At 48.5% G+C, this 25,255-nt stretch overlaps 1 protein-coding gene across 2 annotated transcripts in view; it reads right to left on the reverse strand.

The window, feature by feature from the left end:
* Positions 1-1,192: 1,192 nt before the first annotated feature.
* Positions 1,193-25,255, reverse strand: part of PRRX1 (paired related homeobox 1) — a 30,815-nt gene continuing 6,752 nt past the window's right edge. Inside the window, exons 2-4 of one of the 2 annotated variants that reach the window (XM_072343468.1) lie at positions 7,532-7,707; positions 6,758-6,939; positions 1,193-1,721 (exon numbers count right to left, since the gene is read on the reverse strand). In XM_072343468.1, coding sequence (XP_072199569.1) covers positions 1,679-1,721; positions 6,758-6,939; positions 7,532-7,707 — 401 coding nt within the window. In that variant the 3' untranslated portion in view covers positions 1,193-1,678. Of the gene's footprint in view, positions 2,135-6,757; positions 6,940-7,531; positions 7,708-25,255 lie in introns of both variants that reach the window. The other variant, XM_072343467.1, reaches the window with a different exon arrangement.

The following is a 25,255-nucleotide window of genomic DNA, read 5'->3' on the forward strand; positions in this document are numbered from 1 at the left end:
GGGGTCAAAACAGAACATCAGGGATTTCTTAAAATCCCTGTTCAGTGTTGCTTCCTTTGCTTTGTGTTCTGTTTAGCTTTAAGTCCTGATCACAAGTGGATTTCTTCTTTTACCAAAAATACCTATGCAGCAAAAAAAAACCGTCAGCAAGCAACTATGTATGCAATCATCAGCACAACTCACACCAGTTTGGATTTGGGGCTTTGTTTCCAGCGTAGCTCAAATACCTCATCTGGACTTCCATTCATACTCTGCCAGTTTAATTTTCACCTTCACTTTAAGAGATTTATTTCTCATTTCCTGCAATGTGCTATTTTAGACTAACAAACCCCTGTATCAGACATCTGCACATGCCCAAGGCAGCAAACACCAAGCATGGAGACCACAGACTTACGGAGTACTCCTCATGGCTGAGCTTCATTCTCCTCCCCACATCCGTGCATGGACCAAAGATCAGCTCTGCTGAATTCAGTAGGGCAACTCCAGGGTCAAGCCTCCTCCATTGCAGAAGCACTATCTGCTATAAGTAAGCCCCTTCCTCACCCAAGGTTTCCAAGAGGCAAGCACAACAAGCAACATGAACGATCCTAAGATCTTTGCTTGCATACAAGACACCCCTTTCAGGTTGCATCTCCTCTGCTTTTCAAGGAGGGGAGGAAATTAGGTCCTAATTGGCTCTCCAGAGGAGGGAGGGGAGCAGGTGGGGAGAGTAAAGGAGAGTGGTGAAGGCTAGAGGGCAGGTGGTAATGATAGGTCTGTGTGTTCTCCCTGCTGAGACATTCCCATCCTCTGAGGGACTGGTGGAGATTTTCCGCTGGGATGTCCTTGTGCGTTTCCAATCACACAAACCTATCTAGTCAGATAGGCAGGCAAGATCCTCATCTTATTCTATCTGGATGCAAATGCCCTAGAGAAAAATCTGCATACAAACGTATCTTCCCTCCAGCCCCACTGCTGTGGGAAGAGGAGAGCCACTGTGAGTGCTGCAGGAGGCTGTGGGGAAGGGCTCTGACAAGGGTGAGAGGTTGTGGCTGGAATCTCAACGCACGGCTCCAGGGACCTGGATGCAGCACAGACATCCCAAGCATTTTCAATGGATTTTATTTCGTTTAATAAAAAACACCAACCAAGCTTGCAAGTATATCTTATATATATAAATATATACAGTATATATAAAACAAATGCATCTGGACAACACCTCTCCCTGTGGCACAAGCCGTAAGGCATGGAAAGGAGTGTCCTAACAGTCCTATTCTTGGCACTACAGAGCAAACCCTTCTCCATCCTCCCCCCCACTCACAAACACACATTGGCTTTTCTCTCTTTGGCTTTTCGCGGCGCCGACAAAGTGTGTGAAGCCCACAGAGATCTTCCTTGTGTCGTCGTGGTCCAGGCGACCCGGCAAGGATGCTCCCAGCCCACTGCGCCAATGGGCTTCTTGCAGTCAACATCAACAGCATTGCCACTGTGGCACAGGGGACGTGGAAGGGGACGGAATGTCAGGTGGATACAACGGAAAGCGGTGACCAATTTCTTCTTCTAGGGTGAGCTGGGGCGGGGGAGCAAGCTTTGTGCCTCAGCGCGGTGTTGGGTGGGAGGCGGCCGCAGGCTGAGATCAGCGAAGGTTTCTTTTTGCAGTCCCATACAAAAATGGAAAACAACAAGGGTGAGACTGTCCTTAACTGAAGAAGCTCGTAGTATACTGAGCAGAAGCAATAAACCTGACAATAACAAGAAAAAAAATGGTGGCATTATCCCAAAAGGAAGGAGGAACCTTGTCACTCGAGCGGTTCAGTTTGCTCCCGCTTTGGTCCCAATGTTCAGTTCTGGGTTGGGGTTGGCTTTTTTTTTTTTTTTTTTCCTTTTTTTTTTCTTTTTTTAATATTTTTTAATATACTTTTTTTTTTTTATTATTTTAAATTTCAGCACAGAAGTTGCGAAGCATGACGGGTGCTGTCGTATTTTCTCCTTCTGCGAAGCAGCTGCCTCCAGTCATTAATTGACTGTGGGCACTTGATTCCTCTGTAAACTATATTCTTTTGCCTTCAGTCTCAGGTTGGCAATGCTGTTGGCCATATTCATGCCCTGCGCCGGGCTGGCGTTGGTACACGTAGTGGAGTAGGTGGCCATGGCACTGCGGGGAGGGGGAGAAAGAGAGAAACATTGGGTCACAGCGGGGTCCCTGCACCGCGGCACAGCTCTGCGCTGCAGAGGTTAAACCCTGGGGTTTCCAGCCCTGTGGGATGCGTTTCTTACATGAGCATGGGATTGTCACAGCCCTTCATTGAACACCCTTGGAAATCTCTGCGCTGCAGCCCACTTGCTGAGGGACAGCCAACGCCAGAGCTCTTCAAGGCAAGAGGAAATTTTCCGCTTCCTATTCACTAACCCAAGAGGTTTGCAATGAGGTCAGGGTGCCCGGCTTGCCAACTAGACCATTGTCCTTAAAACTATTCCCACTGGAAGCAAAATCCTTTTGATGAGACCAAGTTTTGTTTTTACTGCTTGAGAAAACACGTCACTTCTGAGACACATGTTACTTCAAAGAAGCGCTCCGGGAAAAACCCATTTCAACAATTGTGATGCCTGTCGGTTGCAGAATCTTGGAAGGCAAAATTCCACATTTTTTTTCCCCTCAAAACTTCAGCCGATCATATACAACATGCCTTAAAGGCTGAGAGGAAAACAAAAACAAAAACACATTTTTGCTACTTTCAAATCACGTCTTTGTTCGTGAAAAACAGCACTTTTGGCAGCGGAGGCTGAACAAAGATGTCAGAGTCCTTTCTTATCCTACCAAAAAATTTGCAAATCTGCTTTCCAGACCACTAGAAAACTTGTTTAACTCATGCATCCCAGGCTTCTGCAAAAAAGAACCCACCCCAAAAGCCAGCAAAATATCTGATGTGGTGCGTTTCTTTATGGGGGTCCACAGATAAACACCGAGTGAACCAGAGATGCCAATTCAATACGGTCAGTGCATTTAGGAGGAAACCCCAAATGGTGTTGGTGGTACTCGGCCTCCCAAATCACCTTCCTGGGTGGCTCGTGTCTGAGGTTCTGGGAAATAGTCTCTACCCACAGAACCATGGAATCGTAGAATCATTAAGGTTGGAAAAGTCCTCTGAGATCATCTAGACCAACCATCAACCCACCCCACCATGCCCATGGACCACATCCCTCAGTGCCACATCTCCATGCTTCTTGAACACCTCCAGGGATGCTGACCCCCACACCTCTTTTCCTTCCATCACTGACTTCCATGACCTGAGGAGTTTTTGCAACAGCAAAGCTTCCTGGAAGGCTGTGGGGTTTGCTGCATACACAAATCCAAGCTGTGGCTGCACGCTCACCCCAGTGCACCAGCACTGCCTCAGACACCGTGGGGCAGAGCTGCCAGCAGTTTAAACCCAGTTCAGCACTGCTTGAACTCTCCAGCTGCCAGGAGATCCAGACCAGTGCTATTGGAAGGCCCCACCTTAGATAATATTTCTCATTTTGTAAGCAGGGAAGTGAACTTGTGGGAGGAATGCTACATCTGCATGGAAACAGAACAGCTCACACCCATGGAAATGGCTGCTAAGGGCCATGGACATACAACTGCTTACACCCTTTGAACAGCACAAAACCTCTTGCAGGAGAGAAAACACTCAAGACACTCCCAGAGTTTCTAACGTGGAGGTAAGAAACTGAAACACACATACTAAAGCACACCTTTTCTTCCTATATTCCTCCAGAAGAACAGAATAAATTTCAGCCCCTCCAGCAGCCCCAAGGGCAAGAGCTGTGGGGAGAGCTGCAGAGATTCCACATAACTATGAGGGCTCACAGATGCTCCAGTTCTTCCATGAGCTTCCATCAGTTCATTCCCCATGTCTGCCCCTGGACTGTTGACAACCCTCTGCCCCGTGCAGCAGCAGCAATAAGAGGAGATCTATGCTGCTTGAAGCTTCCCAATGTGTATGGAGAGCTGGTGGGCATAGAGCAGCCTTTCCCACAGGTACATCTTCCCTGTGGTTTAGTGCTAGAAGAAATGAGTGAGGCTGAAGCTCCAGCTTAGATAAAACAGGAATTTTCAACCTCGGGTGAAAACTGTCCCCATTCTTTTGCTGACATTCATAAATTTGGCTGTATTTATGACTACTCCACTATCTCCCTTATTGAGACTCAGGTTTCCTCCTCTCCTCCCTCTCCCGCAAGATTATTTTTATTTTTTTTGGCATCCAAAAACCATATATAATTGCTGCCCAAGTCCTGCTTACAACTCCAAGGAGCCTCCTGCTCCCCAAAGGCCTGGGGGAAATTGCTGCTGGCCCATGAAAACCCTGCCAAAGCAAAAATGTACAGAAACACTCTCCTTTAGCAAGTTACTCCGTCAGGAGCAGCACACGCAAAGGCTTCTCTTAACACTGCTCTGCTTTGAGCAGTCATTCCAGAGACTCTCCAAGGTCTAAAGGTTGACATCACCCTGCAGTCCCCCCATCGCTCTGTTCAGATGCAAAAGCCAGGCTCTGTCCTCTCCTCAGCTGCCTATTTTCATGAAACACAGAGGAACATCGTGTTTCTGAGTCCTAAAATCCTCCTTTCAAATATGGTTTTCAATGGACCACGGAGTCAAAGGTTGTTGGAGTGGGAAGTGCAGGCTGACAGCGTGACTGCTAGTCTTGTTTTCTTAGGAACCTACGCTAAAATATGTCTAACCAAAACATTTCAGCTTCAAAAAATAATAGTATCTACTTGGCTATCTATGCAACGCAGATCTGCAAATAGCTTTGGTTGACCTGTAGCTGAATGTATTTGGAGAATAAACACACTGATTGAAAACTTGCCCCACATCTAACAGTAAAAACAGCACTGGCCACGCAGCTCTCAGCCCTATCATGGAGCAGCTGTGAATCAGAGGCTGCTGGGGCAGCCCGAGGAGGTGGGGCGGGGGCAGAGGGCCATGCAAACACTCTGCACGGCTGTTTTTTCACCAAGCATCCAATATTTTAATAACCCTACTGAGTTCAAAGCCTTTATGAGGCTCTGACAACCTGGCCCAGGTGCCCATTAAAATGAATATGATTTAAGTGATGCCCGGCAGAATTAGAAAGCCAGGGAGCGGAAAGTGTCTTAAGGGTCACGACCACTCCATGCTGGGAAACCAACTGCTCTGTTCCTCTGCCAACGCCTCCCACCCCACTGCAGGGGCAGTGGGAGAAGACCTGTCCTGGTTTGGTGTATTAGTGGGAATGGCTGTAAGCTGCAAATGCCTTTGCTGAAATGCTTTGGCTATAAACAGGAGTAAGAAGTCAAGACATTGGAGAAGTGCCTTCTCACCATGGAGAGGCACTGTCAGGTCTGGATCTCAATGCAGGGGGAAAAACATCTTCCCAAGACTCTTCCTTCTCCCTTGCTCTATTTGTTTGCACGCCCCTGATGTGCTGGGCTTCCCCTTGCCCAGAGCAGTCCCGGACAGCCCTTCCCAGTGCACCCCTGAAGTTACCTTTGCAGGGTCTTCTCCTAGAAGCCGTTATGAAGCCCCTTGTGTAAACAACATCTTGGGAGGGACGATCTATTTTTAAAAGTGTGAGAGGTAGAAATGAGCCACGAGTGTTCAGCAGAGATCTGGTGCTGTGACCAGAACAGACTTAGCAGGGTTGGGAAGGACTTGTGCCTTCCTCCCCTAAGCTCGCCACCCAAACTCCTCCTTAGGATGCAACACTTCACAGAGAGAAAGCCTTAACCTCTAATGGGGGATTTGCCAGTCAGTAGCCCTCAGATAAAATCCAGAGGATAAGATAAGAGCCTTCTCTAAGACCAGACCAGTGGTCATCAGAAGCATCTTTTGCAGTACCTGCTGTGGATGAACCTAAGACTTGCTTTTCTGGAGCTACTGTGTAGGCAAGGGTGACCCCATGGCACCGAAGCAACAAACTATCCAGGCAGCAAAATGCTTCCAGACCTCACCCTGCCAGCAATATTTGGGGTGCATGAAGGAGGCCAAAATGGCTAAGGAAGAAAGGACATGGGTTCGGTGTAACTCCTATAGGCCAGTGGGAAGCTGGCTGCATCAAAGCCAGGTGAAGAGGAAGAAATTCAGCCAAGGGCTACAAGAACTTGACCAACAATGAGGTCACTATGCTAAAAAAACACCCACCAACCTCATCTTTAATTGCCTGCATGTCAGCTGGATCCCTGCAAACAAACATACCCAGTGTATCTTGCATCCACAGTCAGTTCCCACTGGGTTGTGGGGAGGACAGAAGAGAGCAGGGAGACCTGTGATTTGTGTGGACATCCCAGTTGCATCAAACTGATCAGGGCTGACACATCTGTATTCTTTATCACCACTCCTTAAGCAATGCTGGCCATGGGAGATGGATGTTGAATCCCAGTCTGCCACTCAAAAACACTAGGTTCAAACTAGATGCACAAGAGAAGTGTGACCCCTTTTGCTTCCATGTACTCCTACTCCATCCTCTTTCAAAACTTCCTGAACTGCAGAGAATGTGCAGCCTCCCTTGGAAGCAGCCCTGGGGAGCCACAGCGATGCTCTACCAAGCCCATTCTGCAAGCCTGGCTGTGAGATGGAGTGGGATGGGAACATGTAAGGAAAACCAGTGGGACAGTGAAACTGCTGTACCTCCAGCTGCCCCATGCGAGCATAAACAGCCCCTTAGAGCAATTGAAAACAAATGCAGCTGAAGGCCACGCTCAGGCTGCCCTGAATCATACCAGCAACCAGTCAGCCCCAGAGGGGTTACTGACTCACCTGTAAGGCGAGGCGGTACCCCAGGAGAGATAGTCGGTGGGTCTTGGAGCTGGGCGAGGTACTATGGGCTGCTCCACGGCGGTCACATCCCCTGAGTAGGATTTGAGCAGAGAGGCATTCTTGCTGGCCAGCATGGCTCTCTCATTCCGGCGAAACTTGGCTCTCCGGTTCTGGAACCACACCTGGGATGGGAAGCACACAGACCAATCATCCACCACAAACAGTACTGCTGAGATGCTCACTCCTTCATCATACCACCCCAGCCCTGCTGGGCAAGATGGGACTCTGCAAAAGCGAGTTCTCTGTCACTGGAAACCCTAATGACAAGACAATCTATAAGTCCACTCCGGTAGAGCTCTTGTGTAATAAACTTACTCAGTGAGGTCCCTGTGGGACTGGGTCTGTTCTGTGCTGCACGACCCATCATGTACCCCCCAATATGCTTTCACCTTCAGAAGGTGCAGGTTTGCAAGTTAAATGCTGAGCAGCTCAAATTAACACGAGCAACCTGAGCAAAGAGCATCCAACATCCAAGCCTTCAAAAGGCTCTGTGAATACATCTGAATGAGCAGATAGCATGTATGGAGGCAGATCAGGCCTGGCAGTCTTCCATAGACAAGGCATCCTTGGGAGTGCCATATGGGATGATCCAAGAGTTTGGTGATCCTACTGTTCCATGGGGACTTCAATGATATCTATTGCCATACTGAATGGCCTGATGATACCACCACCTAGGTGAAGTATACACACCTATACACAGGCGGTGAGAATTACCTGAACTCTGGCTTCAGTGAGGTTGACTCTGCGTGCAAGGTCTTCCCGTACAAAGGCATCGGGGTAGTGTGTCCTCTCAAAGACCCTCTCTAGTGCCTGGAGCTGGCTGCTGTTGAAGGTAGTCCTGTTCCTTCTCTGCTTTCTTTTCTTCTTCTCTTCTGAATTCAGCTGATCATCTAGGAGAGACAAATGGAGACATGAAAGGCTAGAAGTTTCAGAACCCATAGCAATGTTGTGATGTGAACATTAAGAAGCATCAGGGTGGACAAAAGTTCCAGTATGCCACCACCCTCACTGTTTTGCCATCTCCAAAACGTTCTTTGATTTGCCATCTAGGCATGCTCAGAGGTTCCCCTTGGGGGCCAGCTGCTTCAAGAAGGTTTGACATCATGTCCTGTCCACTCTGGAGTAAGATTCTCCTCCTGCTCTCCCTTGCTCTCCTCTGACTTGTACGCATCTCTTACATACGCACGGACCTCACATGCTGGTCTTCACCCCAGCTTCCCTGAGAGCACCGCTTGCAGATGTTTCTCATAAATGGAGAACCTACACATGCCCACAAACCCAGTTCACCTCCCTACCCCATTCTGACAACATCAGAGACTTTTCTGAGTATGAAGAATCACCAACTGCTAAACAAGAGATAAGCATAAAAGCTGCTTTTACTTGTATGCTCATGAGCCTTTGCTTTGCACTCGTCCATCGATAAGGACCTCAGTCCCCACAGTTCAAGACTTAACACATGATGGGTCCCACCAAAAGCAGCATGGCTTTCCATGCTGCCAAGCACAGTGGGTGGGCAATGCTGGAGAGGTCCTGCTGCCTCATGTAGAAGAATGGTAGCTAAACCTGGCAGAACCACAGCTAATATATGTATAAACACACGTTAAAACACATCAATTACTGTATCTACAAAACACGTAGTGAATTACACTTGATGTTAATTAATATGCACCTGGGCTCAGAAGACAGCACCACCACTCAGCATCCAAGGGCTTCAATCATGCTATGCGGTTGCAGAATAACCCCCCGAACGTCATTCCTTTTGCCATAAAGAAATGTGACAGCTCCCCTCATCTTCCCGTTCTCGAGAGGGTAGGTAAGACGCACAGAGATGCTGACAAGGAAATTGAAATCCACGGCTATTGTCCTCACCACCTGTTTGTGCTGCTTTTCACAGCCCATCTGGTTACAGTTACCACACCTGAATGCCTTTGGAACAGCGCCCATCCATTTGGGAACAAAAGGACATTCCTCTTAAATGAAAGGAGCTGTTTCAAATTCCTGCAGGTTTATAGCCCTTCCATCCCCTCTCCAGCAGCCTGACAACCCCCATCAGGCTCCTCTCCAGCCTGGGGATTCCTGGGTGCAGAAATACACCCACAGCTCTCTTGTATCTGAGAGGAAGTGTCTGGAGATGAGCCAGGAAGGGACTTGCAATGTGCAAAGAAAATAAATACACGTAGGAATTCTGAGAAAGCTCTAAGAGGCCTCATTGCAGCCTTCCAGAACTTGAAGGGAGCTTATAAGCAGGAGGGTGACTGACTTTACATGGTCTGACAGTGGTGGACGAGGGGGAATGGCTTTACACTAAAAGAGAGGAGACTTAGACAAGATGTTGGGGAAACGTTTCATTCAAATTCAGTGAGGCGCTGGCAGTGCTGCCCCATCCCTGGAGGTGCCCCAGGCATGGATGGGTCCTGGGCAGCCTGAGCTGGAGGGCAGCCAGCCCACAGCAGTGGGGCTGGGGGGACTTTGAGATCCTTTCCAATCAAAGGCATTCTGAGTTCTACGATTCTGTGCATCTCATCTCAAGATGCAGAAAGAGAAACTGGGAAGCAGAGTGATGAAATCAAACTGGTGCTTGTGCAGAGTGTTTTTTCCACTTGTAGGGTCTGCCCACAGCAGGGAGCAGGAAGCTCTGCACCTTCCACCTCCAGAGTGAGTGATCATCCAAAGAGGCCTCACAGGTAAGCACTGGTGCAGCTGTGCACCATGAAACCCAGCAAACAGAGAACCACGATCACCCCTCCAAACCGCACAAAAGCTACAAGATCAGCAGCTGCTATCAAGATCAATGTCAACATGGACATTGTTCTTCCTTCTGAGCTCTCCATTCAATTCTCCCTTTGGATCAAAAGCCTGTGTATGCAGATCAGATGAACAAATCAATGAAAGCCTTGGGAGGTTCCTGGGAGCCCCCCCCGGCATTTCAAGATCCTCTGCAGCCCAGTGTAAGGCGCTCAGGGCTGCCTGACTGTTGCTCAGATCCCGTGTGATGCTTCCATATGAGGAAACGTGAGCATAACACCCTGAGGGATGAGAAGTGAGTAAGCCAAAGGTCGTACAAGGCTGGGGAACAAGAACCCCTCCTGCCAAGCACGTTAACACCATTTGCCTGGTTTCCTCCCAGAGCAAAGCAAGACAGCAGTGATTCACAGCTCACCTAACCACCATGCTGAGAAGCGGAAGGATGCTGGCATTGCCACGGTGACTCAGGGCCAGGTCACCTCCAGCCCCGGCTGCCACCAGGCAGGGATGTGAGTCACTGTCCCAGCACCAAGCAGCAGAGCTCAGCCTGCACTGCGGGATGTGGCTTGAGGTCTCTCTTTGCTGCACATCTGGAACAGTGCAGCACAGCTGGATCCAAGAGACGTGGGCAGGAGGAAGAAAACTACAGAATAGCAGCATGAGCCCAGAGCTGGGCTGACAATCAGCCTTGCTGGAACTCCTTGCCTAATTGATAAACCACAGGACAACTAAAAACCACTAACGAGGGAATGCAGGCACTATCCCCATGTGTCTGCAAATGACACCTTGCTCGCAGTGCTTAGGGCAGCCTTTGACATGTTGACAGAGTATTTTTTACACCAGTCACAGAAACAGAATTGCTCAGGTTGGAAAAGACCTTCAAGTCTCGTTTTTCCTTATCAGGAAGGAGCCCTGACAAATGGTACCCCTAAATTATGTTGACAGCACCAATGCCTGGAGTCAGCAGAAACAGAGTGAAGAGGAAATGAGCTCTAAAGTTCTTGAGATGGGTCAGGAGCCTTTCATCAACATTCTTTTAATCAGAATTATTACGAACAGCATTCTCCAAAGCCCCACTTCTCGCAAGCGCAGCCCCTGGGGAGACAGAGATGCACGTTCCTCTGCTCTGGAACCAGTGTTGGATATTCTGAGAAGTTCATTTCCAAATCCCAATGTTTCACGCTGCACTGGGGGGGATTTTGTTTCCTGTTTCCATATACGTGCTTTTCCTGTACAAGCTCTACATTCATGCACTACTTGCAGATCCAAATGCACTTCTAGGATGCTCCAGAGCACTTCTAACTGCTCCCAAATAACACAGTGTCCTATCCTTTTCTCCTCGCTCATCACGTCTCCCCATGCAACAGGGCAGAACCGCTGTCTTCACGTCAGGGACAGTCACTGGAGTATCATCAGATGGGTCTGTTGGGACATCATATTGAAAATATAATCAACCATAAACCAAACCAGAGCTCCGAACTGAATGCCTACATGTAAATTACAAGACCAGTATTTTTTTCCAACAGTACGTGCAACCGCAACATATTTTGGATTTCCAGTTTGTAGGAATGCCTGTACATACTTGCTTTCATTCCAGGTCGGAATAAAAACAAATTTCCAGATGGGGTTTACATTGTGTGGGCAGTTTTGAAAAGTTTTGACCGGTTCTATGAAGTCTTGAAGCAGAGGTTAGAGAGCACGTATCGGATCTGAACTGAAAGTCAACAATTGGGTCTCATTAAACGAGAGACTGAGACGTCCAGCCACAAATCACTTACAGTAAGGCAGGGCAGATCTGTCACATCGGTTATGTAAACTGTAAACTGAGGAAGGATTCCAGGAAAAAAATAATAATAAGGAATCACGCTGTAATCACAGCCTGAAAAACAAGAAGTTACCACCAGAGTTTGAATACGGATTAAAGAAAACCAAAACAAATCTGTTTCACGGGAGAAAACAAATCTAGAAACTGAAAACCCAACAACTGATAACTCTTTTAAGGTTGAAAAATAATCTTGCAAGCCAAGATTTTTTTTACTTGGATTAGTGGGGAAGAAAGAAAAATAGAGAACAGAAGGGAGAGGAGAAATCTTTTGCTTGGGTTTGAAGTTGAATTTTAAGACCTCCGCAGGCACACTTTGCAGTTTTATCCGCTCTCTGCTTTGCTTTCAGTTCCTTACCTCCATCCAAAACACTGTCATTCCCAGGGAATCAACACAGGAAAAGGAAGGGAAAAAAGAGCTAGAAAGGTTTAATCAAAGCTAATTCTCCTTCCATAGCTCCCGTGTCCTGATAGGTGTTCATGGGATGGCGACACAGGTATGAGATGCATCACCCATACACAAGACCTCAAATTATTTCAGTTACACAGAAAATCGCAGTATGTGAAACTCTGTCTTGTTTGGATCACCAGGAACACAAGGAGGAAAAAAGAAAATAGAAAGAAACAGATGCTGCAGTTTTTAAAACATCTTTGGGTCTGATGATCTCGTGGACTAGTCAAATTCACCTCCTCCATGAGAAAAAAAAATGGCAATTTTGTGAACAGGCTGTGGGACTTCAGAAAGGCAATACTGAATTTTTCACATCAAAACCGAGTTTTAATATTAAATAGAAAAGTGTGTGCATTTTCAGCATTACCCAGGAGACGACAGCAGTTCCTCTCCAAAGTGTCTGCAATGTGGAACTTATCAGGGTAATTTCTAGCTGACCGCATACAAACAATTACATATCATTACGGAGCTGTGAATAGCTCTTGCATGGATTGCGTGCCTCCAGCCTCACAGCTCTGCTTCCAGGCTGGGAACTTGCTGAGGTCCTGCACAGCCCTTCACCAGGGCATTACGAGTTCTATCCCAGCTGGAAGACAGCGCTCCTCTTTGAGAAGGTTTCAGCTCTGGTGCTCTGCCTCTCGTCCAGAGGGAATCTCAGAGCCCATAGGTTGTGCCTCCTATGGTTGCACACCCATAAGATGCGCCTTCTCCCTGCCCATGTCAGTGCTTGGAGCTCGATGTAGTAGCAGCAATGAAGTTGGACAAAAAAAAAACTGTAATTGCGACCCAATGGGAATCCAGACATTCTTCCTAGAAAGGCATGACGTTAAGTGCTTATTACTGGGAGAACAATATTTGCGGGGGAGGAAGTATACATCCTTCTCCAGAATTTGGTACAGAGCCACTGAGAGTCCCCTTAGATCCCAGAGACAAGCCTGAGTTCTGCTCTAACAGCTCTGCTTTGATATTTCCTAGGGCTTTCCTCCTGGGCATCCTACAGCTCATGGCTTAGCCCAGCTCCTCTAACAAGCCTTTCCACCGGGTCTTGGGGTCAGAGTGTTCCCATAATACAATAAGCACTGTATGGATCTCATAAGCTCCAAGGCACAGTATGTTATGTGTTTGGAATTCGTTGTATGCTTTTATACTTTGTTTTACATATTGTAATTTTTATATGCATTACCACATTGATCCTTGGAAAATTAATTTAAAGAAAAATAAAAAAAGGATAATCAAAAGCAAACACATAGTTTAAAAGCCTGCCAGCGGCAAATCATGTTCTGTGAGACTGCATTTTGTAACTGACAAAGAGACCAAACCACCAGACCGTGGCCGGGATCCAGCAGGGTGGGTTTACCAGGCAGGGTGGGGATAGGATCCAGCAGGGCTGCGGACCCCCGAGCCCCTCAATAGGGCAGCCCAATGCCATAGGCACATTGGACCTGAGACAGAGGAGCAGAAACACAATCGCGTGATTTCTCCAGCCAAACCCCACTGCCATATCCAAGGCACGGAACCCATGGCACCCTAAAGAGGCTGTGCCTTCCCAGCTCCCATCTCATTTTGGGGTCAGACCTGGAAGGGGTGCGTTGGGCAGGGCTGGACATGAAGTCATGCCTTTGCAAGGTCAGGGTATGGCTTCCAACGCCCACATCCTCTTCCCATCAGCTCCCCTTCCCATGCCATGTGTCCTGATGTTTCAACTTAGAAACGGCACTCATGCAGCCAAAATCAAACTTCCCAACCTCCGCCCTGCTCCGTCGGTATTTTCTCATTTCCAAAGCCCCTCCCTGCCCTAGTTCATTCCAGATAACATCCGTCTTTCCATCTTCCCAGCACCCTTTCTTGACTTTTCTGAAGAAGCTCAGTCATGTGTAGCCAGGTATCTCTGCCTCTTTTAACCCTAGTGTGCATGTGTGGTACATCCACATGCACACAATTACAGAGAATGCCCCTCTTAAGAATCCAGGCTGCTCTTACAGACTGGCCACATGCTTATCCAGCACTTCCAGGCAGGAGCAGCCTAGCATCAGTGTCCACATCCTCCTGGACATCACCAACTGCCTTCAAGGCTGTGACAATAAGCTGTCACCAGAGCCTGCCACGGCCAGGTCATTTGGTTGCCTTCTGCACATGCCATCACAGAAGGCTCCATATTGTCGCAAGCTGTACACATGTGGCATTATTTCCAACTATTGGATTTACCTAGAGTCTCTTCTCTCTGTTAATGGGATGTCCTTGTGCCAGGAGCACAAGGGAGGTTGCACCAGCCCTTCTGGGTGACACATCCCAGGTTTTTTGTTCTTTTTTTTTCCTCCAAGGTCCCTCTAAGGCCTGAAAGTAATCCCTGATACCTGAGTCGACAAAAACAACGTAACCTCCTTCTCCTGATGGCCACGGGTTCAGTGTGCTGAGCCTCCGTGTCTGCACTCATTCAAATGGCTGCAGAAGCCATGAAGCTGGGGGCTCTGCAGCCCCTCAAGCCATTCCCCCCATCCAGCACCCACCCAAACTCTGGGCAACACTGCTTTCATTATTCATTTTCTCTGGGCAAAAAGTCCCCACGAATTTCAGCCAATGACACTTACTAATAGGGAAAGTTAAAGCACTAAGGAAAAAAAAAATGCTTTTGCTGAGGCAGGGAAGAGCAGCTTTGGTTTTTGTTTGTTGGGTTGTTTTTCTTTCCAGACCATATACAGATTACAAATGAGCTAATTGGCATTTGGGGCAGACAGATCATTTCCAAATGCCGCAGACACTGCAAGAGTCTGCAAACATTACCATAGCCCACCAGCCCACACTGGCAAAGCTCAACTCAGGCTCACCTGCACAATGAGCGTCTGAGCACGCTGGGTCCCCACCGTGCTGAGCAGGGCCATTATCACACAGCCCTACCCCAGTCGGGTCTGGAAATTCACTTGGATGTGGGCTTTGTACGTAGGACCCGTGCAAGCAGACAACGACCTGTGGGATGCATGCCAGCAGGCCCTGGCGGTGCATAGAAACGCTGTTCTCAATGGATATTTCATCTGTTTGTCATCCAGACAAGCAGACCTTGGAGCTGCATGGCAGAGCAGGGCTCCAGCTCACCTCACATGGTGGCCAGGGCCGCTGCTGGAGCCCAGAGCACCAACAAGAAAGGAAGGCGCAGAGCACGGCGAGAATATGGAAACTGGCTCCCCAAAGGCTGTGCTCCCCTTTCATTAGCATCCAAGAACAAATGGGTTTTGACCAGATCAGGCCACCAAGTAACACACAAATCAGAGCGGAGCCGCTGCAGAGCTCTGCACAGAAATCCAGATTTTGACCACTAATGCATTTTATGGGTCCCTCTTGATCACGACTGGAAAAACGATGACATGAGAGGTCCAGAAATAACAGAACTCAAGCCCGGCTGTCAGCATCCAGCCCACCTGCCTCTTCTGAGCATCCCGACAGGGAACGCATTCCTCAGGTGGGGATAAAGGGCCTTTATATCCCACACTGCTCGAGGAGGCAAAGCCATTGAAGCCCTTAGGGCCATTTCAGAGTGCAGCTTTCTTGACAGAGCAGCATTCTGCAGAACAGGACCATGGAGGAGATGCTCCAAGGGCTCCCATGAGCCCCACGCCCCCTCTCTGTGCCACGCCAAGAGAAACCGGGCTGTGCCCCACAGCCATCCCCAGCCCCTTCTGGGCAGCAAATGCATTTCACATTAGCTAATAAATTGCTACATCTTATGTTTCCTAGCCTGCTGGAATGATGAATATTTCGGAATGTGTTTTGAATGGTTCCCTGCCAGAGTCAAACAATCATCTAGAGATTTTAAATCAAAAGGCTGAAAAATGGAAACCTCTGTCTTTCCACAAAGTTCACTGCAGTTTGAAAAGCCCAACTCCCAGCAGAGGAGGCAGAATGGTTGTTGTCAGAGCTCCTGCGAATTGGGGCAAATGAGTGATGTGCTGGAAACCACGCTCCCTAACATGGACTAATAACCTTTGCCTCCAGGTGATGAATATATTAGCAGATTTTTGCTTATTGCTGCCCTTCATCACGCTGCAAAGTCAGATACGCTAACCTCGAGGATCAGACGATTTAGGGAAGCCGTATGGAAATAGGATGTTTCTGCCATAAGTTGCTGTTCTCAGCCTGCTGCAGGGCTAGCAGATAAATGCTGCTTTTCCAGCCTAATTTAACACAATTTAAGGGTTTTTAAAGGTTCTAGATAATTAATTGCATCCATCATTTTTACTTACCCTACAGCCAACCAATCCAAGTCTAGCAGAGGAATACCTCGCCCCAAATAATATTTGATATCCCACCCAAAGGGGCACACAATTAACACAACCACACACTCGTAGTGCATCCCACCTCCTGCTCCAGCCACTGCATCCCATCGCTGTGGGAGCACCAGACTGGCCATCAGCAACTACGGCCGAGCAAGCTTAGCACTACCCCCATGCAACGAGATGTGGTCTCCGTTGGTAAAGGAGAGAAGGATGTGGCCATGTCTCATCGGAGCAGCCAGAGCTGGAGTAGGTCCAGGAAATAAGCTTCCCTCTCCCCCATGGAGATGGGCTGTCTAGACACATTGGCAAAGCTGTGAAGCTGAATTTGCAGGGCTGCATCCTTCTTGTATACAGCCGGTCAGAAACACAAAATCCCATCCCCCAGCCTGTTAGCACCGGCGTTTTTCCATACTCCCTCATGTCACTCATGTCCAGCAACGCCAATGCCTTTAACTGAGAAATTCTTAAACAGAATTCTTTCCCCTAGAAAAAATATTTTTTCGATCAACCCACTGGCGAAACCATTTGCTGGTTATTTTGCTATGTTTATTTTCGCTAACAATTAATGTAAAAATAAAATAAGTCTAGTAGAAAGCATTCTTAAGCCAAAAAACTTCAGAATTCATCTATAAATTGCAACGGAAACCTGAAAAAAAAAAAAAAAAAGTTGTCCAAGTAATAAAAAAATATTGAACAAAACCACTGGGAGTCAGGCAATGTTTTCCATGCCCTCAGGCCCCCACTCAACACAGCACTTAAGGGCAGATTGAAGACCCCTCCAGCCTCTCTCCTGATGACTCCCAATGATGATGGGATGAGGGTTTCTGCTTCACGCTGGAGCCCTACTTTAGTCAGTAATCAGTAAATGACTTTCAGCCAGATTTAAGTTCTTGAAGGTCATTAGAGCTTGTTAAGCAGATTTCTTCATCACTGGAGGCCCTTGCAATGAGCTAGAGAAACACATGTTGGGGCCTAATATACCACTCTCTGAGGACATACTCCGGCACTTCATTCACAGCACTTACAGGGGTGTGGACAACAAGGAAGTCACCTCAAAATAAACCAGAAATAAGTCATATCACAATTGTGATCACAATCATAATCAAAGCTACTGTTTTGTAAATGCACACAGCAGCTCATCTTTCAGCGTTGATGCAGACAAGCAGCTGAGGGATAAACTTCCCACTCTGCTTCATCAACTGCATCCCTGAAGAAGGCCTTCTGAAGCCACCCCACCACGAGGCAGGAAAGCTCAGCTGCTCCCAGAAACATCAAGAGCCTTTGACTTTACTTGGGCAGCCTCCACCCAGTTGCGGGAATAAACACGCCAGCGCATGGCTTCCTCCTCCTGCAGCTCTCCATACAGCTCCTGGAAAGGGGCACTAGGATGGAGGCCACAGCTCAGGCCACCTCCTGTCAGACCAGGTCCCAGGCTCATGCTGAAAACATTGAGATGGGACTGGTTGTGTGGAGCGTAACAAAGATCACAGCATCCAAAGAGCTACGTACGGATCCAGCTCAGAGAGAGCTAACAGACAATGCAAAAGCTCCTGCAATAGGTCCTCTTTTTCTTGTGAACTCAGCTCATTAAACGTTTGCTGGAAAAACAGAAAAGCATTTTCCACTGAGAAGGGGACATCCAAGAAAAGCCCTTTTGGACATAAATTGGCAAAAGGCTGCCGAGCATTTATCTTCAGCATAGAATGTGCTCTGTCAGGAGGGCCGTAACTAACAATATGCTGAAAAACATGCCACAGACTTCCACCGTATTTTATTTGGCACAAAGGGGTTATTCCTCAGCACAAAGTATTTGCAACTGGCATCGGTTAAACAAGAAATTACAACCTTCAAAAGATCCATTTAACGTCGGCTACAGAAAGTACAGAATTTGCTATCGGCTTCGATGACAACAGACTGTGCCCTATAAAACACCATGAACACTCCTGGCTACGATGCTCAGTGCAAGCTGCCAGTTCAGCAAGGCACCAGGAGCGTCCTGCCCCTGCTCAGGAGGATGCCACCAGTTTTGGGGCAGAGAAATCCCTGTCCCCAAACCTTATTGGGCTGCTGAGTTCATCCACCAGACTCAAGGTACTGCACGCTGATTTCCATGAGGACCAGCAATGCTGATGGGGAAGCGGCTCTGGTCAGGATGGGAAGAATCTCTAAGCCACAGCTCAAGTCAACAGCATAGCAGGTCCGAGGACATGGAACTGAATGAATGGGTCACCTGGTCACCATGTGGCACTTGCGGTAGGAAGCAGGGGAGCTCCACTGCCTCCAGCAGCTGCCCCCAGTGCTGCCCAGTGGCATCTCAGGCCAGGAGATAGCCACATGTCCCCATCCCACAGGGCCATCCCCATCTCTCCATGCAGAGGAAGGAGCTCTGCCAGCAAACTCCCTGGACCCCAAACCTTTTTCCAGTCCTGTTTGCAGAGTGCTCCAGAAAAGGAAACCTCACAGGCCTTCCTGGTGTTTGCCTAGCACAAGCACCTTGCTTCTGCACATATAACTGAGGCGAGAGGGTGAGTGTCCCCCAGCAGCCTAGTGCTAGTGAATTGGCCCAGAGAAAGTGACAGAGCCTCTGGGTTCAAAATAAGTTCCCACACCAGCTTTCAGGGTGAACTCTGCACAGTTTAGCCAAAGCCGGTGCTCTTGCTGTGAGCCCAGAGCCCACTCAGTGAGCTTTGAAGCACTGCCGACCTGCGCTCTGCGGGAACTTTACTGCTTCCTTCCCCAGCACAGCTACAGCAGACATACAAAGACAGGGTTTTATTGGGCAAAAGCCCCTAGTTTACCTTGCTATGGCAAGGTATTTACCATTCACCAGGTTAATGTATGAGAAGGGGAAATAAAACCTTTTGCATTGCTGCAGCCCACGGGAGGGAGCAGGCCTTGTGCTGCCCAGCACTGTGGTGCCTGCTGCCTTCTGATTAACCCTTGCTCCTGTGCTCCTTCCAACTAGGAGCTATCACTTGGCTTGAGATGAAGGAGAGCCTGCGAGTCTGCTCTGAGCTGGGGTTGAGGAGCTGGCCTCAGTTGGCCCCAGGTGCCACCCAGCATTGCTCACATAGAGAGGAAATGGTCACAACACAACCAGCCTAAAAGTTTATAGGCAGCAAGCTGGATGCTCCCAGGATCTGCGACCTAAATAAGTAAAATAAAGAATGAAGAGCCATGAGAGGGAGAGCATACTTGGGTCTCACTGAACCATTATGGCACTCATAAGTGACAGCCCTCCCATAAAGCATTTCTGATTCTGGAGCCCTCTCCTCCCCTTTCATCAGACAGAAAATCATTCAGATTTTCTCTCCCAACACAGACTTGCAGGCCAATACTGCCTAATGATTGCACTGGAACCTCTTCCAGCATTTGATGGGAAGAAATGCATCAAGCTGCACGTCACCCACTGCCATGGGCTTGTATCGGAGTGAGTGCCAGCAGAACACTGAGGACACAGGGACTGCTCCCTGCACAGACACTGCTTTTACTCTGCAGGTTGTTTAAGTGCCCCTGATGAATAGAGATGCTTTCATGAATCAAAAGCAAGAAGAAAAAAACACCCAGCTCAAGTCGACACATAAATTAAACCCAAGAAATCCAACCAAATCTGCTCCCAGCATTAGGAGGACTCTAAGAGCAGCAGATGAAAAGCTCCTATTAAGTTGGAGAATTCATCTCCTCATCCCTGCTGAAGGATGGATGGGTTGCTAAAACAAATACTACGTTTCATTCTGGCTTACAGCACTCTGATCTTGCCTTACATGAACAGGGGAGGCAGAATGCTCCCAGTGATCGTCATTCACATTAAATCACAGAATTGTAGGGCTTGGAAGGGACCTCTGGAGGCCATCTAGTCTAAGCCCCCTGCTAAAGCAGGTTGCCTACAGTAGGTTGCATAGGAAAGCACCCACGTGGGTCTTGAATATCTCCAAAGGAGACACCATGACGTCCATGGGCAGCCTGTCCCAGGGCTCTGTCACCCTCAAAGCAAATGAGTTCTTTCTCATGCTCTGTTGTGTTCCACTTCATGGCCATTGCCCCTCATCCTGTTGTTGGGCACCACCAAAAAGCCTGGCCCCGTGCACCTGATATCCACCATACAGATATTGGTAAGCATTGATCAGATCCCCATCCCGTTTTCTGCAGGCTCAACAGCCCCAGGTCTCTCAGCCTCTCAAATCATCTCCTCCCTCTTGGGTACAGGCTGCGTCTTTGCCTAGTTACAGCCCAAGTCTGAATCCCAACACCTCTTTCCATTTTGGGATATCCCCATAGCTCTTGCTCACAGCAACACCACAGATGACGGGTGCCCAAACCACCCCAACCACCCGCAGAGCAGCACCACTAGCACTGCCCAGAATGGGCAGTAGGACACCTCCTTGGGGATGCATTGTGAGCCTGGCCCCCACCACAAGAACAGCAAAGCCGACGTGCAGAGTGTGGTGGGGGAGAGGCAGCAATGGAAGATGCCTCCCAGCTGAGCTCTGACACTGAATCCCTTTGAGATGCCTTCCAAAGGGCAGCCCAGCTGCCTTCACCTGGGTTTCCTAAGCAATCATTTGTGATGCAACGGGTGTCACATCCCTAATTGCCTCGATGGCTTTGGAGTCATCGGCCAACTTCAACCACAGTTTGAGAACAACACGAACTGCAAAGGTAACTCCTACAGTTTCCAAAATCCGGTAGCCTGGTACAAAGATACGATGCACCCGGCTCCTGCAATCCGCACCATCCGCTCACATTTTCTCCCCCTTTCCTGCTGCCTCGGCACGTTCCTGTAGGCTCACACCAGTAGATGGCACCAGAATAACGGCAAAGCCCCTCCGGTCCTGCAGTTACCAGCGACAGTATCTCCGAGTGCAGAACGGGCAGCGGTACCAGCTGCTGCTGGCTGGGCATTTTCCCTTAAGAAAGACGTGCCCGCTTTGCATACATAGAGTGCCCTGAAGATCTGGGAGAAACTCAGAGACCTTCCAATTCTTCACACCCAGGACTTACTCTGGAACTCAGTCCATTAACATTTTAAGAGGAGTTTGATTATTTTGACCTTTCTCCTCTCCCTACCATCAATCATATCCCAGTGTAGTGCAATTCCTCCAAACTATCTTCCAAACCATTTCTCAGCACCTTTTGCTTACTGATACTTTTAGGAACACATTTGGAAACCACTGTGCCCAAATCCCCCCTGGCCAACAGCACACAGCTGTAAGCACTGGGCAATACCTACTGGTTTGGGATGGCTCTGGTCCCTGCAGGCTGGAGGGATGGATGGTGAGGCAGAGGGTGAGAGGTAGGGCTGTGCACTGTGAACGCTGCCCAGCCACCCACCTCTCCACTGCTCTCTGGTAATTCCTGGTTTCAGTGAGCTCCTCCCTGGCTGGCAACAAGCAAACACAAAATGAAGTGAGCAGCAAGGGATGGCTCTGACTGCTGTCACCGCTGCTCCTTGTGCTCAGTGCCAGCCCTGTGTGGCTGTCTCTGACCCTTCCAGGTTGCTCAGCCCACTGATTCAGAGCCCCTCTGTCCCTAGATGATATTGAGTGTGCTCATCCCCCACCCCATTGATTAGATTTGCAGCTCTCCCTGTTTTCCTCATTTTACCCAAAGCCAACCTTGTTGCGATTATGAGAGACGCTGCTCACACAGACCCTCCAATTTGGCCAGAAATACCAGAAATCTTCTGCAACTGCCTATTTTCTTCACAGTCTCAGTAAAGTCTGAAGAGGTCCTAAAATGCAAGATCAAGTCAGGCCCCTTCCGTGCCCAATGATCGCCCTTTGTAGCTCTGCAGAGGTTTTCCTATCTCTGCTATTTGTAACAGTGGGATTTTGGAGAGGGGACTGACCTACAAGTGAGCATGGCAGCTGCTTCACATAAAAGCCTGAGTTACAATCGGTGATGAGGACACATTTTTCCTTTTGTTTCTCACTATGTTTTGCTCCAAACCTGTAAACAGTTTTGCACTGCGTGGATCTGCATTCTCCATCTGGTCCTGCGAGCTGATTTCCTGGCAGGAATATCCTTGACATGGAATCACACAGGAATGCTGCAGCACATCCCTCCATCTCCCAGCCAGAACAGAGCTGCTCAGCCCATTGGGGTCCGTAACCCAACCACAGCATCTCACCCAGTTACCCAATCGCAAGACCAGTGACTTGCATCTTCCAAAAGGGCTACCAGGCCTTTGTGGTTGGAGAAGCCAACACCCTCCTTCCTACTTAGTTCTAGTGACTATATCACAGTGTAAAAAAATAAATGTGTTTCCTGCCTCCTCCGAATGCTCGTCTGGCTTTTGCTCACAGCCCCTTGGCTCTTGTTCTACCTTCCTCTGATAGATTAAAGAGAAAACAAAGAACTATTCCTAGAGAGTCACAGAAAGAGGGATTCAAACCCAGCATAGCAAGCGTCTGGAATGGCTCTTGTCAACGCACTGAGTGAGGGGGAAAGGGATATGTAACACAAGCAAAACCCAGCAGGGATGGGGAAACCCAGTGGAAAGCAAAGCCCTACTGAGGCAGCCTGTGACCAGAGAGGCTGGGGCCTGGGAAGCCCGGGACTGCGAGGAAGCCACAGCTCTGCACCCAGTCCTGCAATGAACACTGCAGCTTTGTTGTCCAGGACAGGCAGAGCACCAGGCTAGGAACATGGGTGGTTGCCTGCTGAAGTCCCAGTATCACTGTAATGTGGGGCAGGGACATCTAAAGGATTCTAAGGCAGGATCAGCTATATGATATTCACTCCTTCGGACATTCGTCTTCATCAGATCTTCAGCTGGGATCTCCACAGAACACTCCCATCATCTCTCCCAGGGCTTCCTTACCCTGACTAGGGCTGAGGGGATCTCCCCTGCTGCAACACAAGTACACACACATGGAGATCAGTCTTTACCTGCCTTGAGCATATTTGAAGGCTGTTCTCCTGTCATCCTTTGCCCTCTTTCCTCCTAGACCATGGGCTCTGCAGCTCTCCTTGCTGCTTTTTATCTCTGGGCTTTTCACGTAGTTGGTGCCTTTGGCATTCAGCAAGCAGAAGTGGAGCCAAGCACAAGAGGACACCCCATAAGTGAGGCAGAACTACAGGTGATACCAGGGGTGAAAAACATCTGTCTCTCCTCATAAAGGTGCAGCTCATGCATTGAGCTAGAGAGTCGGTCTGATGATTTGCAAAGGGTACAGAGCCACAGCACTCCTTAGGCCAGATTCATCCCTCTCTATAGAAGCAGCAGGTTGATAGTTCCCTCACTGCCTTCTTACAGGGCACCGTGCAGAAAGGCTTGGGCCATGGTTTGGAGGAGACATCTGCTCCATAAGCCTAGCAGAGAAACAAGAGTGATTGCTTCCCTTTGGGGTGAGCGCCAATCACTGGCTAGGAGCCACTGGTGTGGACGGGACCAATCCGTCTTGCTGGGCATCACAACCAGACCTCACCCCACATACAACGATGTGCATCCTGTGCCACACAGAGGAAGGGTTCGCACCAAACAAGCTATTAGTGAGCAACGCGGGGTTCTGCATTCTTCTCCAGGCCCCTTGTTTTCCTGAGGGGAATGCCTCAGAAAACCCAGTGGGGAGGAAGAGGAATTCACAGTTCCATTCCAAAGAGCAGTCTTTTGTTTGTTTGATCATTTTTTTAAATGATCAAGTAACTTGTGAATACAATTTCTGATGATTCTCACATCCTCCCAGCTGGAGAACAGTTCATGAACAGGCTCCAAACTCTGTAAATGAGCTTGTTAGTCATAAGCCTTCAAACAGGCTTGATAAACAACTTTCAGCCCGCAGGATATTCATCAACCATTCTGTCTGCCTGGTCTCCTGACACTAATTTATTATTTACAGTGAGAGATCCCTCTCTTAAATCACAGGTGATTGTTTCTCTTCCCTGATTAGCTGTTTCTTTGTGGGATTATTTTTTTTTATTATTATCATCTTTTTTATTTTTTTAAGGAGAAACAATGAAAACCAAATCACAAACAAGCAACACACAGCACGCTCTTATTCTGGAGCAATTCCATTAGTTTCCATGAGACGCATCAATGTCCAAATGAAACAAATTGTAAGCAAAGATCTTTTTGGCCCAACCTTCCAGACCAGGCAATAGCCAAGAAAAAGAGCACGATCATCCCAATGGGCTGCTGGCAATTCCTGTTGGATGCCAGGTGCTCTTTGCATCCTCTGGGCTCATGGAGAGCCCAACCATCTCATGGTGTTCAGCAGACCTGAGCACAAGAAGCGGGGTGGGTTCAGGTGTAGCTGGGCTCAAAAAGGGCTCCCAGCAGGAATGAAACTGCTGGAAGTTGCTCTGGTTCATGGAAAGGGAACCTCCTTGTAGCTATTCAGCTAATTAAGAAGGAAGGTGGTCAGCTGCAAAGATGGAGGGGAATTAAATAACAACTAGCAAGGGAGAGGATGCAGAGGGAGGAGAATATTCCCAAATCGCTGTTAAAGCCAACCTCTTATGTACCAACTACCCCACAGATCTCAATGCCCCTTATTAAGGAGTTGGGATCATGGCCTACTTACATGGGTAGGGAAACTGAGGCACAGCCAGGTGAACTTTGCCAAGTTACTGCAGCAAGAGCACAGGAAAAAGACGTAAATACTGCACTAAGGAATTTTGGAGCAACAAAAAAACTGGGTCACATCTACTGACACCAGGGAGGAGGAATCACACCAAAAACCATTTTCTATTTAGATTTTGGGTGTAAGTCCAGCACCAGCACAAAATCTGCACCTTACAAATGCCCCATGCAGCCTGGGGAGTGCACAGAGCAGAACACCACCTTCCCTATAGGGCTGTCTTTCGTGTGAGCACAAAATCCAAACCTGTGGTCCCACCACCTTAGGTCTGCAGAGTGCAGAATCCCACCAGCACTCCGGTGAAGGAAGTAAGATGCAGAGATCAGTTCCAACCCTGTCCTGAAAGTTTTTGCTCCTCTCTCACTGCAAAATCTCTGCCATCCTCAAGCACTTTGGACCAGACAGGCTGCACTACCAGCCTGAGTGTGGAGACAGACTTCCCAGAGGCAAAATGGAGCAAGCACGCTCAGGGAAGAGATTCAGAACATCCACCAACTCCTTCTAGCACTGTCAGAACAAGAGTCATCCACCCCAAGAAAGGACTTGATGCTGGGTTCACAAACCTCTGTT

This window comes from Excalfactoria chinensis, chromosome 8 (genome assembly GCF_039878825.1).
Source record: "Excalfactoria chinensis isolate bCotChi1 chromosome 8, bCotChi1.hap2, whole genome shotgun sequence".
NCBI classification, from domain to species: domain Eukaryota; kingdom Metazoa; phylum Chordata; class Aves; order Galliformes; family Phasianidae; genus Excalfactoria; species Excalfactoria chinensis.